Below are 20,684 nucleotides of genomic sequence, written 5' to 3'. Positions count from 1 at the left end.
GAGTAGAATTGTTATTAATAAGCTGAGTAATTTCCGAGTTTAAAGTGCATGAAAAATCTGAATACTTCTAGTAGAACATTACACAGTATAACAGACTGCATGAATTAAATATCTAAAATAGTTATTTCAGAATATCTGGAGTAACCATGGAACTTTTAGTGGGATGTGTCTACTATTGATGGCTAGAGAACCTTTGTTTAATTTCAGAGATGGGAATAATTTTAGAACAGGGTACTAAGTATAGCACATGGTAAAATGGCACAGTATAAGCATTTGCTTCATTCAGAAATCCCTGCAGATTTAGAAAGTCTACCTTAAAATAATCTTGCAGAATTACAGTATAAATTATAATATATTTAAACCTGCATTATCTATTTGTGAATTTTTGGTGGGGCCTGAGCCTATCCTGGTAAAACACGCCGTTGACGGGGAACCATTAAATTGTAGGCCTTATTCAAACACACACTTCCATATTCACACTCACACAGATGCCAAATTTGAATCGATTGCACATCTTTGGGGATGTGACAAAGAAACCCCATACTAATATGGAGAGAATGTGCAAGCTCTTCATGTGCAATATCCAGGCACAAGGTTCAAACTCAGGGCACTGGACTCATGAGGCAGAAATAGAGCTCATTGTGTCTCACATGCTGCCCACATACTTTTCCAAGATTATGTAAATGTCCATTGTTTTTGAAACGATAGAAAAAAACCCTCCAGATGACTCATAGTTTAAAATACACTGATTAACACAATGCTGATTTCACCCTACTCATGACTATGAGGCAAGAACATGGGGATTGCATCCTGACAGTGTAAACATCCATAAGTGTGTGCCATAGTAGTTGCAGCAGTTGCATTTTTGTTGAATACCTGGGAAGAAAGAGCTGAATTAGTGTCTTATCTTAAATTAAGATATTCTGGTCCTCTACCACTTGCTAGGTAATTCATGGTATCTTTTCTGTAGAACAGCAAACATTCCAGAACTATCTAATTGGTCACTTTAGTTCAGTACCTGCTATACAGGAAAAACAGAACTGGATTGACAGAGAGAAAGAGAGAGAGAGAGGCGCTTGCAAAACTGAACATTAATCGACGTAATGCATTTGTTTTCATTTTTCTGTTTATGGTATGAGCTACAGGGAGAGTCTTAAAAGATCTACCAGTCAATTTCAATCAACTGGTTGGCGACCACTGCTCTAGAAGATTATTTGACCTCTGCTGCCATTAGAGGATAACATTAGAGAAATTCTAACAACAACAGGCCATTCAGCCTAACACAGCTTTCCATCCTGTTTGCCTAATTTTTTCAAAATAACATTAAGTTTTGAAAGTCCCCAAAGTACTGCTCTCTACCACACTTTTTCATAATTTATTCCATTTATCTATGATTCTTTGTGTGAATGTATGGTTCTTTGTGTGCCATTTATAGAGAACATGGATGAGAATAGTCATAAAAGCTGATTTTTTTAAACATACGGTGTATGTTTTCTCGTATAAAATTAGAAGCAACTAACATTCAGTCATGCATGAAGAGTAAGACCCAGACCTCTGTATATTATTAGTATGATTCTGATTTATTCTGTTATAGCATTTAATAAACTCACTTAGATTGTGACTGGAGGTGATATGCAGCTCATTGTTAAAACACAATCCAAGTTTGTCAAATTTTGTGACTTGTGAAGGAAGGTGAAACCATCTGATAAGACTTTAAATAACAGGATGTCTGTGTTACTAAACAAAGCTACAGTAAGCAAACACTTTTGAACCTTTGTACTTTTGTGTCATTAAGTTAGCTTTTTTATAGCAAGCAATATTTGAAATGCTACCATGTACAGAGAGTAGCATTTATACTTAAAATTCTTATAGGCAGCAAAATGCTTACCCAAGTAGCCGTGAAGAGGTGTTCTTGTTCATCATATAAGTGTTGACACAACTGTCTTTATTGAGTAGGTTCATTAGGACATTTTCCAGTGCAAGATTCCACATGAAAATCTGTTCACACTTCTTTATGGGGATCCCAAGAACTAGACGACATTATGCACTATCATTTGTAAAACATTTAAATGTCTACCAGTAACCATGTGCCTCATACAGCTATATTACATCATGCACAGTTTTCAAGGATGTCTAACTTCTTTCCATAGCAATAAACCCTATGATGGCAAACTCAGTATCATTGTTATTATACTATATCTCCAAGGAATCTGTAGGAGCGACTCATAAATGTATTAAAGGGAACATTTTTACCACAGATTTGTACATTGTCCATGGTTGTTGCTCAGTGAATAGCAGACTAAGTTTAGAAAAAAGTACCAGCTGAAGAACTGATGAGTGAATACTGTGCAACTGCCATAGTATCTTCAATATCGAGGCCATCTTTGTGCCTGAAAGTCAGATCCACGAATAGTGCAAAAGCTGGTCATAAAAGTAGTAGGTACTTTAAATTTTGTCATTTTCTTTTGTTAGGATCAAAGACACTTCATTGTGGTGTACATTCATTTCATTTACTTGTTTCAAGCTGTCCATTTTGGTGTAAATGTTTGTAGAAGAAAGCAGAAAGTGATACTTTTAACTATTTTACCTCCCTTTTCTTGGAAAATGATTAATAGTTGCTAGTAATTATTTATAGTAAAATGTATATTACATAACCAAATTGCAAGTAATGAAATCTGATTAAAGTATATTTAATTAAAGTGATTAAACTGAATGTTATGATAATAAAAAGACAAGCTTTCAATATGCATATTTTCAGTCTTTATTTTGTCATTGTTTTATATATGAACTCTGAAAAAGTGTTAAAAGATGTATTTTACAAAGAAAGCAATAGTACAGTAGTACAAATGACTAATTTATCACTTGTATTATGACAGTATTTTAAGTCAACTTTGCACTTTTTAAATCAGCCTAATAAAATATGGAAATTCCAACCATAACAATTGTAAGCTGTCTTTTTGTTTAGCTCATAGAAATGACTATTTCTGTTTTCTTTTAATTTAAGATAGTACAGCCATCATGGAATTAAAACAAGATTCTGTGGGGGAATTTAGCTCCTCTAGCTTTACTGGAGACCCACAAGTGAAAATGGATAATGAAGAACTAGCAGAGATTACACCAAGACAAGGAAATGAAGATGTGGAGGTGGACATTGCAGAAGCACAATCAAGGTTTAGGAAGCAGTTGATGCAGTATGAAAAGCACAAGCTAAATTTGTCATGTGATGAATGGGAGGAGGCTTTCATAAACCTAATGCAGCTTTTTCTTAAGGTATACTGTTTATTGCATTCATTGTGTTAATTTTTTCATGTGATAGAAAAACTGCACTGATTATCAAATAAAAGGGAACAAAGGGAATAAAGTAAATAAACTGCTCAAAAAATTAAAGGATTACTTTTTAATCAGAGTATAGCATCAAGTTAATGAAACTGGGCTATTGATCTAGTCAGTGAAGTAGCAGAGGGGGCTGTTAATCAGTTTCAGCTGCTTTGGTGTTAATGAAATTAACAACAGGTACACTAGAGGGGCAACAATGAGATGATCTCCAAAACAGGAATGGTTTAACAGGTGGAGGCCACTGACATTTTTCTCTCTTCATTTTTTCTGACTATTTTTTCACTAGTTTTGCATTTGGCTACGGTCAGTGTCACTACTGGTAGCATGACGCGATACCTGGACCCCACAGAGGTTGCACAGGTAGTCCAACTTCTCCAGGATGGCACATCACTACGTGCCATTGCCAGAAGGTTTGCTGTGTCTCCCAGCACAGTCTCAAAGGCATGGAGGAGATTCCAGGAGACAGGCAGTTACTCTACGAGAGTAGAAGGTCCTTAACCCATCAGCAGGACCGGTATCTGCTCCTTTGAGCAAGGAGGAACAGGATGAGCACTGACAGAGCCCTACAAAATGACCTCCAGCAGACCACTGGTGTGAATATCTCTCACCAAACAATCAGAAACAGACTTCATGAGGGTGGCCTGAGGGCCTGATGTCCTCTATGTGGGCCCTGTGCTCACTACCTGGCACCGTGGAGCTCCATTGACATTTTCCATAGAATACCAGAATTGGCAGGTCCACCACTGGCACCCTGTGCTTTTCACAGATGAGAGCAGGTTCACCCTGAGCACATGTGACAGATGTGAAAGGGTCTGGAGAAGCTGTGGAGAATGTTATACTGCCTGTAACATTGTTCAGCGTGACTGGTTTGGTGGTGGGTCAGTGATGGTCTGGAGAGGCATATCCATGGAGGGACGCACAGACCTCTACAGGCTAGACAACAGCACCTTGACTGCCATTCGGTATCGGGATGAAATCCTTGGACCCATTGTCAGACCCTATGCTGGTGCAGTGGGTCCTGGGTTCCTCCTGGTGCGCGACAATGCCCAGACTCATGTGGCGAGAGTATGCAGGCAGTTCCTGGAGGATGAACGAATTGATACCATTGACTGGCCCTCACGCTTGCCTGACCCAAATCCAATAGAACAGCTCAGGGACATTATGTTTTGGTCCATCTGACGCCACCAGGTTGCACCTCAGACTGTCCAGGAGCTCAGTGATGCCCTGGTCCATATCTGAGAGGAGGTCCCCCAGGACACCATCCGTCATCTCATTAGGAGCATGCCCTGACATTATCAGGCATGCATACAAGCACGCGGGGACAATACAAACTACTGAGTACGATTTTGAGTTGCTTCAATGAAATTTCGGCAAAATGGACTAGCCTGCTGCATCATTTTTTCACTTTGATTTTTGGGGTGTCTTTCAATTCAGCCCTTTGTAGGCTGATAATTTTCATTTCTATCAAACGATATGGCATTCTTTCATTCCTAACATACTACCCAGTCCATATCAGTATAGATTTCCAGCAGGATTTTTTTCCCATTGAGATCTGATGTGTTTTCAAATTGTTACTTTAATTTTTTTGAGCAGTATATATCATCGAAGCTATATAGTAAAGTGTTTTCCTTCTCTCCGTGAAACATAATGTAACTGAATGTATATCTAAATTGAAAAATTAAAGAAATAAATGAAGAAGGCATACCAATTATAATTTTTGTTGTTAAGAATATGTAGGGCATTCATTCATATAGATCATTAATAATTTAAATTAAACATTCATGACTGTCAACGTGGTCATAAGTGAGTAAGGGAATATAAAGGTTAAAGTTCTAGAAAAATATTAACAATCATTTTGACTTGGTAATGTTAGTTTTCTAGAGAATTGTGGGAAACTTCTGTAGATGGATTTTGACCAAAACATTTTTTCGGCAAATATGGTGATGAAGAGATGTTTTTTCTGACTGAAATTATTTGTCATTTATTAAAATTTTGCAGTGTCTATATAGATAGCAACTAAAGGAAATCTACAGACACTATTGTGTAATTGGCAATGAGGCCACTGAGTGTATGTGATTGAAAGGGAATAATTTTAAAGAACAAGTTATGCAGTCATATAGTTTTGAAGTCTAACTTAACATAACACAAGCATCTTGAATCTCTTGGTACATTTTATATTTCAGTCAGGCTTTGAGTATAAGTTAGCTTTTTTTTAACTAAATAGTATATGTTAAAATTTTGATATAGGCAACTGAAAAAATGGAAGGAGAAGAAATAACAACTGGCTTGGAGAAATTTGCTTTTGAAGTTTCACAGGAAATGGTTTCAACTATTCAAGAAAAATTATTTAGCAAGCCTGCAGGTATTGAACAATTTTATTTTTTTTGTTTCATTTTTGTTTTTAGTTTATATCAAATTCTTTGAAAACACAAGGCATTCAATGACAGAGAAAGTATTACATCAAATGCGATTGTTTCCCCCATATTGAAGATATAGGTTGTGTTTTAGTTCTATACCAAATGCTTCAAAGTGAATATTGCGGTTTGTTGAATATGTAGAAGTATAGTATGGATTTTGAGCACATGTTGCTTTTACTGGAAAGTGAAAAATGCCTTTGAGTGATGTTTTGTCCTGTCTTGGTTTATAAATAAAAGAATTATTGAAACATATGATTGTCAAACGTTTATTAGGAAAAAAAAAATGAGAAAAATCATTTTACCTGTTTTATGGATGAATGCAACTTCTGCTCTCTATGCACTATTCTCTGGAGGTGTCTGTTTATTGTAACTAATGAACACTAAGTTGTCAATTGTATCTTACATCAAACTCTGTCAGTATAACAGCAGCTATCCACTAGGAGGGAAGCTAAGCAGATCCCAAGTATTTAATGAACACACCTACACATAAATAAATTAGGTGCAGTACGAATCGATAAAGAGAGATCATTGCACAGCTTTGGAGCAAGAATAGAGAAACATTGTCCAGTCTTGGTACATCTTTCAAGAGATGTGTGGCCTAATTAGTGAGGAAGGGTCAAATACTCTGAATATTATAAAGAAAGAAGCTACAGAACTGAGACATTGAAGATATACTGTATGTTCAATGAATGAAAATGATGACTCTGGAGCCACACCAAGATTCCTGACCGTGGCAGAAAGAGTAAAAGAGTCAAGGGAAAGAGACAAAGCTGAGGAAAGAGGCTCAGAGGGCAAGTACACAATGTCTGACTTTGAAAAGTTACGTTTAAGGAGATGATCATTATTCATGATGAGATGGCAGAGGAACAGCAAAAGATCTGAACTAAAAACCTGTGTATTATCAACCGATAGGAGAAGCAGTGAAAAAAAATGACATTGCCTAAAGCAGTAATTTAGAGAACAAAAAGAAGAGGGTCCAACACTCATCCTAGACTAGGAGGCACAAAAAGAATTGGTCTGAGGGGTAGAATTTGAACCAGGCCAAAGCAGAAATGCTAATTCTACTAAGGTGGTGGTTAATGTATCAGAAATTGATGAAAGGTCAAGGAGGATAAGGACAGAGGAGAGAGAGAAGCAACTTGAGCAGATCTGCGAGCATTAGGTACAGAAAGCAGTGCAGTCTCAGCAGAATGATCTTTACAGAATCCAGATTGAAGCAGATCTAGTAGATTGCTATCTGAGAGAAATGAGTTGTTTGTGGACTGTACGTTCTAGAGTCTTGGACAGGAATGACAGAAGGGAGAGAAGACAGTAATTCTCAGTGGCAGATGAGTTGGGAGAGAGGATTATAATGAGGTATTTTTAAATCAGTATGGAAGATGCCAGAGGTCAGTAAGGCATTTAAAAGAGAAGAGATTTTGGGGATCAAGGAAGAAGAGATGGACTGAAGAAAATGTAAAAGTAAAGGAATAGGGTCTAGGGCGCAGGTGGTGAGTCTGTAGTTACAAAGCAGGTAGAGAAGAAGGAAAGAGGATAATGACACAGAGGAGGGTCAGAGGATGTTTTTGAAGTCTTGAGGATTTTAGTGACTTTGGAAGTAAAGAAAGAAGCAAAATCATTAGGAAGAAAGGACAATGGTTTTGGAGCAGCAGAAGGGCTCAAGAGAGACTCGAAGGTGGGGAAGAGGTGGTTGGCATTTCTATCAGAGGATGCAATTAAGTTTTAAAAGGAGGATTTCTGTGCAGATAGCAGAGATGCAGGGAAGAAAGACTCAAGGCTCCTGTAGATATCCAGAAGGAATAGTAGTTTATTCTTGCACCTGTTCCCTGTGAACACCAGTAAGAGTGGAAGATAGGTAGAGCTGGGGAGGAGTGGTATGAGCAGGGAGATGGACAGAAGAATAGTGGGCATCAAAATAAGAAAAGAAGGAAGGAAAAAGAGTGCTTGTTGCAGAGTCTACAGAGAGCTGGACAAAGTAATTGGGATAAGGAAATGTTAGACAGAACTGAAGTACAAACAGTGTGAGGACATAGAGAAGGTAGATTTCATTGTATTTTGATGGTTGCAGGTGAAGGTGTAGAAGGGGAGACAGAAAAACAACAGAAAAGGAAATGTAAAAGTAGTCTGAGATATGTATGTAAGGGACTGATAGATAGGAAAGGAGGAGAGGAGAGGTTGTGCGTGAAAATGAAATCAAGTTGATGACCCGCTGAATGAGTCTGAGAGGATTGAGACAGGGAGAAGGAAAAAGAAGAGCGAGGAAATCAGATGAGCTGGGAAAGGCAAGGTTATGGTTGAAATTTCCTAGAAGGATAATGAGATCTAAGCATAGGGATACAGAAGAAAAAAAGAAATCAAGTTAATCCAGACCTGGAGGATGATAGATCATGATGAGTAGCAGGTTATAGGAGAAGGTTACTTGAACAGCTTGAAATTCAAAAGAAGAAAATGAGAAGGAGCTAAGATGATCAGGAGCAGTAAATATTCAGTTAGGAGACAAGAGAAGACCAGTACCACCACCTCGTTTAAAAGCAGGAGTGAGAAAACATGTAAAAGGAAGAAAATGCAATGGACTTAGAGTTGCAAGAAGTGATCCGTGTTTATGTCAGAGCTAGGAAGCCAAGAGAAAGATGAGAGACATGGGCAGTGATAAAATCAGCCTAGTTCAAATCTGAGCAAGAGTTCCACAGTCCACCAGTAATCAAAGACCTTGAGGGTAGAGGAAGAGAGATTAGTTTAAAAGGAATAGAGACCTGTCAGTGTGGGAGGTGAACATAGAAGTAGGAAGAAATATCAGGAATAGGGAGTGTAATGGAGGAAGACATGCTGGAAATACAAACATCAGTGAAAAGCTGGATATTCAGGATTATCACTACTTCTTTTTAATGATTAATACATAACTGAAAACTATTTATATGAAAAAGGTATTGACTACCTGACAAAAAAAAAGAATACTATGAAATCCTCTTGATGATCACACATTTTAGTAGATAAAAAACAGCTGTTTCTGCACAGCTTCTTAAATAGCTAAATCACTCTTCTACTATCTAACAGCTAGTTATCAACACCGGGCAGTAGATAGAGAAAACTAAGTGCATTGATCTTACCTGAATCGGTTGTCAACAGTACCTCGCTTTGAAGCCAAAATAATCACAGGCTGAAGTAACCAAAAAACTGAAAACAACACTAAGAGAATAAACTATGGACAGTAATGCCACAACAACAAAAACAAAAGCAAATACCCGATTCCTACTCTATTCTTTATAGGTTCAATTCTGTCTGTCTTCAGTTCCTTAATCATCCAATTTATCCATCTTTTGGCTATAGAGTGTTAACACTCTACATATAAATAGGGGGATTTTTGTATGGAATATGCACAAATATGTCTTTATGTGAAGGTACTGTATAGAGTCTGTTAAATTGATTTAAATATTTTTTTGCAACAAATAAAGTTGCATAAAACATGTATCTAAGGAAATTTTTTTATGGAAACAGTTTTGCTAAGTATATTACACTGGTTTCCTCTTACACTCTAAAGATCTATGTGTTAAATTAATTGTTAACTCTAAATCGACACTATATACGTGTGCGTGTGTGTACATTGGTGTGCCCTGCAGTAGACTGCTGCCTCATTCAAGGTTGCCTCTCACCTTGCAGCTGACTCTAAATGGGACAGACTACATAAATTTAGTAAATGAATGAATTTAATAAATGAATGAAATGGCTCAATTCCTCTGTTGTGGTCTGGTGATTTGTGCAGTAATGGGGATGTCTCTCCCCATTAGCTCAAAGTGTTTTACATAATGATGAACAGTAAATATATATATATATATATATATATATATATATATATATATATATATAAAACAACATCAGAAATTAAAATAAGACAATATTAGTTAACATAAAAAAAAAGAGTAAGGTCCGATGGCCAGGGTGGACAGAAAAAACAAAAAAAAAACTCCAGACGGCTGGAGAAAAAAATAAAATCTGCAGGGGTTCCAGGTTCCCTCTGGGCATTCTACCTAACATAAATTAAATAGTCCTCTTGTGTCTAGGGTTCTCATGGAAGGACTTGATGATGATGGACATGCAGACTTCTGGCTTTTAATTATTCACTGTTGGAACATCATGGTGCTTTGAGTAGATTACCAAAAGGACACCGGAAAAAGAAACAGAAGAGAGAATAGGGGTTAATACGGATTTTAGAGCTACCATGGATAGTTATTATAATGAATTGGATATACAGAGTATCAGGATTAAATTACAGTGAAATTATGAGAAGGCCATGTTAAAATAATGTGTTTTCAGCAGTTTTTTGAAGTGCTCCACTGTATTAGCCTGGCTATTTCCTATTGGTAGGCCATTCCAGATTTTAGGTGCATAACAGCAGAAGGCCGCCTCACCACTTCTTTTAAGTTTTGCTCTCAGAATTCTAACGAGACACTCATTTGAGGATCTAAGGTTACGATTTGGAATATAAGATGTCAGACATTCCGATATATAAAATGGGGCGAGATTATTTAAGGCTTTATTAACCATAAGCAGAATTTTAAAGTCAATCCTGAATGACACAGGTAGCCAGTGTAGTGACATCAAAACTGGATAAATGTGCTTGGATTTTCTTTTCCTTGTTAGGATTCTAGCAGCTGCATTCTGCACTAGTTGTAAGCGATTTATGTCTTTTCTGGGTATTCCTGAGAAGACTGTGTTACAGTAATCTAGTCGACTGAAAACAAACGCATGAACTAATTTCTCAGCATCTTTCAATGATATAAGAGGTCTAACTTTCACTATGTTTCTTAAGTGAAACAATGCTGTCCAAGTGATCTGATTAATATGCGATTTAAAATTCAGATTACAGTCAACAGTTATCCCTAAGCTTTTTACCTCTTGACTTTTAAATCTAATATATCCAGTTTATTTCTAATAGCCTCATTGTAGCCATTATTGCCAATCACTAAGATTTCAGTTTTCTCTTTATTTAGCTTGAGAAAGTTACTATTCATCCATTCTGAAATACAAGTCAGACATTGTGTTAGTGAATCAATAGAATCGGGGTCATCAGGTGCTATTGATAAATACAGCTGTGTGTCATCAGCATAGCTGTGGTAGCTCACGTTGTGCCCTGAGATAATCTGACCTAACGGAAGCATGTAGACTGAGAAGAGCAGTGGACCCAGGATAGAGCCTTGTGGAACACCATATAGGATATCATGTGTCTTTGAGTTGTAATTACCACAACTAACAAAGAAATTTCTCCCTGCCAGGTAGGATTCAAACCAATTTAAGACACTGCCAGAGAGGCCCACCCATTGACTAAGGCAATTTCTAAGAATATTATGATCAATGGTGTCAAATGCGGCACTCAGATCTAAGAGGATGAGAACAGACAAATGGCCTCTGTCTGCATTTACCCGCAAGTCATTTACTACTTTAACGAGTGCAGTTTCTGTGCTGTGATTTGTTCTAAAACCTGACTGAAATTTATCAAGAATAGCATCTTTATTGAGGTGGTCATTTAACTGCATAATGACTGCGTTCTCTAAAATTTTACTTAAGAAAGGCAGGTTAGAGATGGGTCTAAAATTTTCAAGAGCAGAGGGGTCGAGATTATTTTTCTTAAGTAGGGGTTTAACTACAGCAGTCTTGAGACAGTCTGGGAACACCCCCGTATCTAATGACGAATTTACTATGTCAAGAACATTATCAATAAGCACGCCTGAAACTTCTTTGAAAAAATTTGTTGGTATTGGGTCAAGGGCGCAGGTGGAGGGTTTCAGTTGAGAAATTATTTTATGTAAATCAGGTAAATCTATCCTAGTGAAAGAGTTTAATTTGTTTACAACGGAATACTGAGGTTTAGGAGGATCCTTAGTATTGGGGAGATATACTATGTTATTTCTAGTATCATTAATTTTTTGATTGAAAAATACAGCAAAAACCTCACAGGTTTTACTGAAAGTACTTAGGAGGCATTCCTTTGAGTTACCTGGGTTCAACAGACGATCAATTGTCAAGAATAAGGCTCTGGGATTACTAGCATTATTATTTATAATCTTAGAGAAAATACAGTCTAAGACTGGCTTACAGGTCAAAATGGAGTAGCCTGAAGTTAAGTAATGATTTTATAAAACACAAATGTTGCCCAGTTAGCATTTTTTATTATTATTTTGGGTTTAGAACATGTATTCTGTATTTTGGTAGAATAAAAATAGCAAGTAGCTTTACTGTGCAGTTGTACAATTAAGCTCTTTCAACATTTGATCTTCTTTAATCTAAGTTTTATAATTCACCTAAGAACTATTTTAGTCAATTATTAATTTCATTTTATTCCTGCTGTGCCTACACTCAGACAAGAAAAGGAGGTTTCAGTTCTTTAAAACTCAGGTGTTTTCTTTCTGTAAACTTGAAAGTCTTCGGTAGAGCATAACCTACCAACTGCTTTCATGGGGACTTCATAGCAGCTGCTCAATTCAGTACAAAATATACTGCTTACTATTTAAAGCAACAATAAGGGTCTTGTGGGCAGTGAAATGTGAAGCAATGTCTTTCAACTATCAAACACTTAAGTGCTGTCTAGTGTATAAAACATTTGTTTGCTTTGTTGATATTGGTCCATTTACAATACCCACACAACTTTGATAAAACAGACTTTGGAATATCTTTCAAAGTCTGAAATTATAGTTTTTGCAGAGTTTTTATTATGGATTGAAAAATTCTTGAAAATTGTTTTATTTCACATGACTTGCAGTCTCAGAACTGTATAGAAGTAATCTAACAGTATCCATGTCTGGGTGAATTAGAATAATAAACAGCCTGTGGTAAAAATTGACAAATGTAGCAAGAGTATTGATGAAAATTTATACATCATGGTGGTTATTGTTTACCTCAACCTCTTTTATAAAAATTAATGTTTTCCGTCCTCATCTAGACTGATGTAAGCCTATTTCTAAATGTTTAGCTTTGTCCAGAGGTGGTGTTGACAAAATCTGTTTACATTTGAATACAAGTCATAGAGGGATGATATTGTAAGCAGGATATTCTTTTCCAGTAGCTCCTTAGATGACCGTTCAGTCTGTACATAGTAGCTACTGTGCTGTCTAGTCCACTTGCTATTCCCTACAGGTGTTATTGTTGTCATCCCCTTAACCAAAAGGAGCAGATTATGGCAGGTCATTTCTGTCTCTCCTGCATAGTTCTCAATAATATCACTGGCCTCAGAAAACTATCTGAGCTGCTTTAGCTGGTAAATCTACCTTCACTTCTGCCTCATGCTAGGTCTTCAATTTACTTTGTCTTGCTTTCATTTTTATTACTGTCTAATACAGTCCTGACACTAACTGGCTCACTACTCATAGTGTTCTGCTGGGACTTGCCACTTATTTTAGTACTCATGTAAAGTGATTCTAAACAAGTGGAACAATATTATTACTCATTAAGTATCATTTTGGATTTTTAGTTCTATATCAATATGTAATGGAACAATATCATTTTTTTCCTTTTTGTTTAGTATGCATTTCTCATTTCACATATCAATCTTGTAGTCTAACTCATCCAAGACCCTTCGTTGCATGTTATCATCAATGGTCAACATGGTAGTCACAATGCATTCCCTCATTTCCTAAAATGCCAAAATCTGGATAATTTGGTTCATACTACATGTTCATATAGTGTAATACTTTATTGCTAAGTAATGCATCAAATCTTTTCAAATTACCCTGTATATTATATTAAGAGGGATTTACCACTGGCCTGACTCAACAGTTGTACAACACACAATGAAACCAAATGTGTGAGGAGAACAAACTGTCAATACACAGGAACTTTCAGGTGTTTAGACAATTTTCATGTTCTTTGTAAAACACTGTCAGTGTACTACAATGACTTTTTTTTACAGTTTAAAAAAAAAGACTTTGGTCAAGCCACAGATACATAACATGGTAGCTGTGAGACATAAACCACAATTGTTACCATTTTTAACATTTATTTATATGCTGTTTACCTTTTTTGTGCTCTAGTTCTGTTTTTGTGTATCATTACTAAGATGCAGGGGTAGATCATTGTAGCATCTATAAAAAAAAGACTAATTTCTTAAGCAACAAATCTTTTCATCAACTTCCCTGTGGCACAGCCAAAAAGGATATGGTGGTAGTAAATGTTTAGAAGATTCTAATTTAACTTAAATGTGTTGATCTGTGTGCAGTGATAGTGTTTCTGATGAGTTTGTTAGATACACTTACTAACTTGTAACAAAAACTACATCAGAATTAAATATGGGAAATGGTTGTAGAAAAAATGTTTCAGAAACAAAATGGTAGGGAACTAGGTATGGACTCAGTGCGGCAGACTAAGGTAGTTGTAAGTGCTGCACCACAATTTTCAGGTCAAGTTTGGGTTTTTTAGCATTTACTGACTTGCAAGAGCAACTGAGCACATACGGTTCCAAACATTTATTTATTAGCATTTGGGAAAAATGTACATGCTGTAACACACCCACACATGATGTGCTTACACAAATATGATTCATTTAAATATATGTTGTTGTATTATTAATGTAATGGATTGCTAAAAAATAGCTTTGATTACATTTGATTGTCATTGGTTATTGCAAGCTACACCAAGACTTTAGAAATTTTTTCAAAAATATCATCCTCTACTCAAAAGCAGTATAAGTTCTTAATTTCTGAATCCTTTTTAGATGTATCAGTGAATATAACTGCAAAAATAAGATTTAATCAGTAATGCATTTAAACAGCCTTAACATAATTTTTATTTTTCTTCCAAATTTAAGATCTCAATATTCTGTCATTTGGACAGTGTGACTTAGCATAGCAGCAGAGAGCAGTGCCTCTAGACTTTGGCATCGGACTCAGGGATTGGTTACAATTAAAAGTTGCACTTAATGCGACCCTTCATAGATTTAGTTAAGTAACCATCCTTGAGGGTTAATTTATGGACACTATGAAGGCCTTCTTACTTGAAGTTGCAGGCATTGAAGTTTACAGGGTATGTTAATCTGGGATTAGAAGTGGTATAAGTAGGAAAAGTAGGGGACGTTTTAAGAATAGTACATGTGGGTGCCGGTGTCTGTGCAACTATGGTCTATTGCTCACTAATGGTACTTACCTGGGAAATGTATCATAGCAATAGCAACAAATGTTTTTGGAGAATCCCTGACAATCATATCAGCTATTTTATATATAAACATCTATGCGTGGAAGTGTGTGTGTCTGACCAGCGCGGAAGTGAGAGGTGGAGTCGGGGTAAGGGCTCCACCTGCGAGGATACACAAGCAAGGCCAGTTCGTCAGCAAAACGAAATCTCAGAAGAAAGTCACTCGCTTAGCCGCTAATACAGAAGCAAGGCGAGCATATCGGCAAAAGGAAACCTCCGAAGAAAGACAAAGTTGCTCAGCTGCTAATGCACAAACAATGCGAACACGTCGGCAACACGAAACCTCCTAGGAGAGAGATTCCCAGAGTAGTTCCTTTAAATTACCTGACATCTCTGCATTTCAATTTTTTTTTCTGGCAATTTCAATAGTTTCTAGGACCCCGTGCTTTTTACAGCACAGGCTTACACAGCTAGTAGTAAATAAAAGATTTATTCTATTTGGTGGCTTTGGGAGTGGCACAGTAATATAGTGGTAGATCTGCTGCCTCACAGTAAGGAGACTGGGGTTCATATCCTTGTGTGGAGTTTGCATGTTTTTCCTCTTGGTGTTCTGGTTTTCTCCCACAGTATAAAGACATGCAACATAGGTGAATTGACATTGCTAAATTGGCCGTAGTGTGTGCGTGTGTCTGTGTGTTCACCCTGTGATGGACTGGCACCCTGTCCAGGTGCTGTTACTGACTTGTACCCAGTAATTGCTGGGATAAGCTCTAGCTGCCATGCGGCCCTGCTCTGGATAAGCAAAAAATGGATGGATGTATGATGCCCTTGGTTGATTCTCTTATTGTCCTCCTTGTGTTTATACCAGAGAGTAAAGCCTTCCAGAATGACCATTTTAACATTGCCTTTGCTAAATTTCTAGTTTGCTGCATAGACTTGCTAAATTGGCAGCACTTTATATCACCTTCTAGTTTGCAGTGGGCTACGATGGTGGTATAATATCTGAAATTGGCAAAATAAACAGCATGCAGTGAGAATCAATATGACAGCATGTTTTGGGTTTGTCTGTTTTTGCTTTTTTAGTCCCAGAGCAATCTTAGAAATTAAATGTTTTTGTTCTGTTCTGTAATGTTATTTACTCCCTAATATTTTGGTGGAAAAGACTGAGTATATAAAAAGGTTAACTATATTTCTAACATTGTGTTTAGGGTAAATAATAAAATGAATTTAAAATGCTTTGAAAAACTTTGAAAGACTATAATAGAAAAAGGAGTAGAGAAAAAATATATAGACTTGGTCTTCTGTTGACATGACGTTCTGTTAAATTCAAAAAGTGCATTTTAGATTGTATTTTAATTTCGGCATATATTTTGATAAATGGCATTTGGGTTGCATTTACAGGAAATTAAACCTGTTTGATATAATAAAGATAGGGCAAGTAATGTCCCATATGCCAAACAGCTGAAGACAATGCCAGGCAGATACAGGGCTTTACAAGTTCCTAATTGTAGAATATAATTGTAGAATTATGGTATATATGGAAATAAGAACACCTACCACTGTCAGTCATATCAGTCATTATCTAACATGCTATATCCTAACACAGGGTCATGGGGGTCTGCTGGAGCCAATCCCAGCCAACACAGGGCACAAGGCAGGAACAAATCCTGGGCAGGGCGCCAGCCCACCGCAGGACACACACACACACACACACCAAGCACACACTAGGGACAATTTAGGATCGCCAATGTACCCAACCTGCATGTCTTTGGACTCTGGGAGGAAACCCACGCACACATGGGGAGAACATGGAAACTCCATGCAGGGAGGACGTGGGAAGCGAACCCAGGTCTCCTTACTGCGAGGCAGCAGCACTACCACTGCACCACCGTGCCGCCCTATCTACTATTGTACAGAGGCAAAATTAGAATGTCATATGGGTTGCCATACATGGAGCACTGGAATGAATTAATCTTAGGTGTCCTAATTAAAGGAACTCTTTTAAGGACTTTGTCTTGGAGTGGTTTAGACATTTTGGTTAGAAAAGTACACCGTATCCTTCCTTTGGAATTAAAGAATTACAGTCTCAAGTGTAATGTTCTTACATTTACTTGAACATAGTTTAAATGAATAAAGAATGCATACCTTCAAACAAACATCTATTTGAAAAACAAATTAATACACACATTTCTAAATACCTGTAATAGTCTGGAGGCAAAAAAACACTGAATAAACATATTTAGTTTACATATTACACTGCTTTAAACTGTAAAAATGTCTGAGCAGTCTTCAAGTATAAGAACTGAATGTAGGATGGATGCACACAGCAAGCTTAAGGGTTATTTGACGGAATATTGCATCAGTAACGATTATACGTCTGAAATAACCAGAGAGATAGGCATATTTGTGTTTGAAGTAAAAAGTAAACACTGTGCATGAATTATGGCTTTTTGCAGTGAAATACCCTAAAAAATGGTTTGTCTTTATCTTGTGCAACCTATACTTTTACATGTTTTAAGTTAAAATGTACCACATAATTTTTCTCATTTCTCTTCATGTGTTTTTATATTTAAAATGCCAACCACCATTCATACTGTATATTTAGATTTAAGGTTTTTGTTGGTCTTTTGTTTCCTTTTGAATGAAAAGCTTTACTTATTTTTAAATCTTCAAGGTGTTTTCAGATTCTTCATTGCATAGTTGCTGTGTTTTAGCTGTTCCTTCTGTGTTGTCACTTACTCTTGAATGATAACATTTCAAAATGATTAGCTTTTATTTAGTATAAAGGAGAAAAACTCAAATCTAGTTCTTACATCATCCTCTGTTTTTTAGCAGTATGCCTTCACATTCTTTAATTTTCAAATATCAGTTTAAAAACTGATTATCACAGTTGACCTCGGCATCATTATGGAGCCCAACCTGGGCCTAGCTGGAAAAGGTGCAGAGCAGGGATGTATGCACTTCATTTAAAGTGCATACATACATATGTTAAATGCGCTTTAACAATATTTGCTGATACAATTTATGTATGTTAGTTTGGGATGCCGTATGTGTTTGACTGTGTAAATAATGCAGTATTGCCATAAAAAGTCCATGCTCACAATATTTAGCCATGGCCACACTTAAACCTAGTACAAACCCAGCTCCTATTGGTGCAATGCAGGGGTTGTGTGCCATTGTGCTTTCCTTTTTGGTTTACAACAATGCTATCAGAAGTTTTAGTACTGTGCAATAAAATGCTGTATGTTCCTTGATGATTATTTTTACAGATATGCCTGTTCTGGCTTTTTAAGATAATTTCTTTTTAAAAATGTTATTAGTTGAAACCAGTTTCTCTCCTACTCATTATGACATTCTACTGTTTAGCTTTTAGTTCAAATTTGACAGTAGTTTGAAATCTTTGATTATGTATATTTTTCTCATTTTTGGTAACTGTTATTGACACTATTATGAAGCAGACAACATATCTGAATGATCTCCATTCATTCTTACTCTCCTTGACTTTAAGATGGTGAAATGGTTATTGTTCTCTTTTGCTTATATTTTTCAAAAGCTATTTCCATCCTCATTTTCTATTTGGTATAGTAGTAAATTTCTTGTTTCATGATTTTCTGGAACTGTAAGCAATCCCACTATAGAACATCCATTCATCAGTTTTTTCATCCTTTTCAAGCTCAGAAAGTTTATTAGTGCATGCTAGCAGCATTATGTACAATGCAAGAACCAGTCCTTAATGGCATGCCAATCCATGCCAGGGCATACTTATGCATCACACACATGCTGGGCCAACTGTAGAGTCACTAAACTGTGAACATTTCCAGATGTGGGATAAAAGGGAAATACTGTAGTCTGGGGGGCATCTCTGTGTGCTAACCTGATCCTCATCAAAGTGTCTTATTTCAAAACTTACATCAAAATGATGTTTCATGTTGAAAACAAATTCTGTTTACTTGTGTCACATCATCCATATATCAGATATCCAGCCATATGTTCACAAAATCCTAAACACATGTAATGTTACTAAAATACTGTATTGAATGCCTGAGAAGCATGCTAAAAGGAGAACAGTCGTTTGAACTGAAGACCCGACTCCCCCAACATTCATTGGTTAGGGGTCTTAGGCAGTAATAGCTCATTCATTGGCTACAATGGTGCATTATATCAACCTGGCAGAGTGTGGTCTGAAAGAGGAGTGATTAGAGATTGAAAGTTAGAAAAAAACAAGTATAAACTTTACCAGGTGGACACTATGCATTCTGTTTGTGCATATTCAAGGTTACTGGAAAGGGGTGTGTGGTGCCCCCGATATCTATGCAAAAGGACGAATGTCCAAGTCTTTAGAGTCCTGGTGCTTCCTGTCTTGCTATATGATTGCGAGATGCTGTCCAGTGACATGAGATAAAAACTAGCCTCCTTGGAGAATCCTTAGTTACCGTTGGTTTGCCTTTGTGTCGAATGAGCGGTTGCTCATGGACTCCCGAATGAGGCACATTACCTGCATTGTAAGGGAACGTCAGTTACGGCACTATGGCCATGTGGTGTGATTCCCTGAGGATGATCTGGCTCGCAGGATCCTCATTTTTGAGGACCTGAGTGGCTGGACCAGGCCAAGGGGTTGCCCACGTAACACCTGGCTGCAGTAGATAGATGATCATTTCCGGAGGGTGTGTCTTGACTGTGTGTCTGCCTGGGGGGTTGCCAACCAGGATCCGAGCTGTTTCGTCATGTGGCGGGTGCAGCAACGCACTGTACCAGTGCAACCTGACCTGACCTGATCTGACCTGAAGGTGGCTTAATTCAATGGTGCAAATTCACAAACTGCCATTGGAAAACCTAAAAGTACACATAGATAACATATTCTTATTTTCTTACAGCCTTTACAGTGTTTTCATGATATAAAATGAACATCTGAGTAAATAAATCCATCCATCTATCCACTTTCAAGCCTACTATGCGAAACAACTTCATTTTAATATGTGATCTGGCATTAGCAGACATGAGATGTTTTTACCTGATATATTAAAACAATATATAATTTCATTTCATACATTATTTTGCTTAAAATAACACCTGTGGCTAATTAAACAATGCTATAAGGCTTCTGAAAATTTAGTAAGATTCAGCATTATTTCTCATTTGATTTAATAATGTCACCTAAAGGTTTTTATGTAATGTATTACTGGTCTTCCCTGTGACCCTGTGTTAGGATATAGCAGGTTGGAAAATGACTGACTGATTACTGGTCTTTGGAACTCTTTTTCTCTTTACAACATGTGGAAAAGAAATCACCTAAAAGTTTATCTTTGTAACTGTAAAAATGTCTTGATGGATATGAACTGCAGTGAATGGGTTTAAAAAATATCAGAATTGTTAATGCCTGGTCTTCATTCCTTTTCCTCAGGCTTTGCATAGATAAGAGTTAAACTGCCTTTGGTTGCTTACTGGCCAGGGCCTTTGCAAAATAAAAGAAATTGCAATATTAAAGCATGACTTATGGAGTACAAAATAAGCCATTTATTCAAAGCATATTGTTAGGTAAAAAAAAGGATAAATCATTCATTTGGACATAATAAAAATAAGTGGCAAGGTTAAATTATTTTTTTCTGTTTTTAACACAGAGGAAGCACAATTTGCTCTGAAACAGTTCCTCCAGCGGAAAGAAGAAGTGAAATTAAACAAAGGATGGCTTCTCTTAAAATCAATTTTTATACTCTCAAGTGGTAATTCGGTGAGTGAAATGGAGTCAGTGACATAATGTCTTTCCAAAACATATTTATACTTCATTACCGTAGTTAAATTTATATTTTGACTTTA

General features: G+C 36.8%; 1 protein-coding gene across 1 annotated transcript in view; it reads left to right on the top strand.

Annotated features, from left to right (window-relative positions):
* The window catches only part of wdfy4 (WDFY family member 4), a 204,653-nt gene that overhangs the window by 1,124 nt on the left and 182,845 nt on the right, over window positions 1–20,684 (top strand). Inside the window, exons 2-4 of the mRNA XM_051923799.1 lie at window positions 3,005–3,270; window positions 5,584–5,698; window positions 20,489–20,598. Coding sequence (XP_051779759.1) covers window positions 3,019–3,270; window positions 5,584–5,698; window positions 20,489–20,598 — 477 coding nt within the window. The 5' untranslated portion in view covers window positions 3,005–3,018. The remainder of the gene's footprint in view (window positions 1–3,004; window positions 3,271–5,583; window positions 5,699–20,488; window positions 20,599–20,684) is intronic.

Source organism: Erpetoichthys calabaricus, chromosome 2, assembly GCF_900747795.2.
Source record: "Erpetoichthys calabaricus chromosome 2, fErpCal1.3, whole genome shotgun sequence".
NCBI classification, from domain to species: Eukaryota; Metazoa; Chordata; class Cladistia; order Polypteriformes; family Polypteridae; genus Erpetoichthys; species Erpetoichthys calabaricus.
The sequence above is the reverse complement of the archived record's forward strand: the minus strand, read 5'-3'. Positions and strand labels throughout refer to the sequence as shown.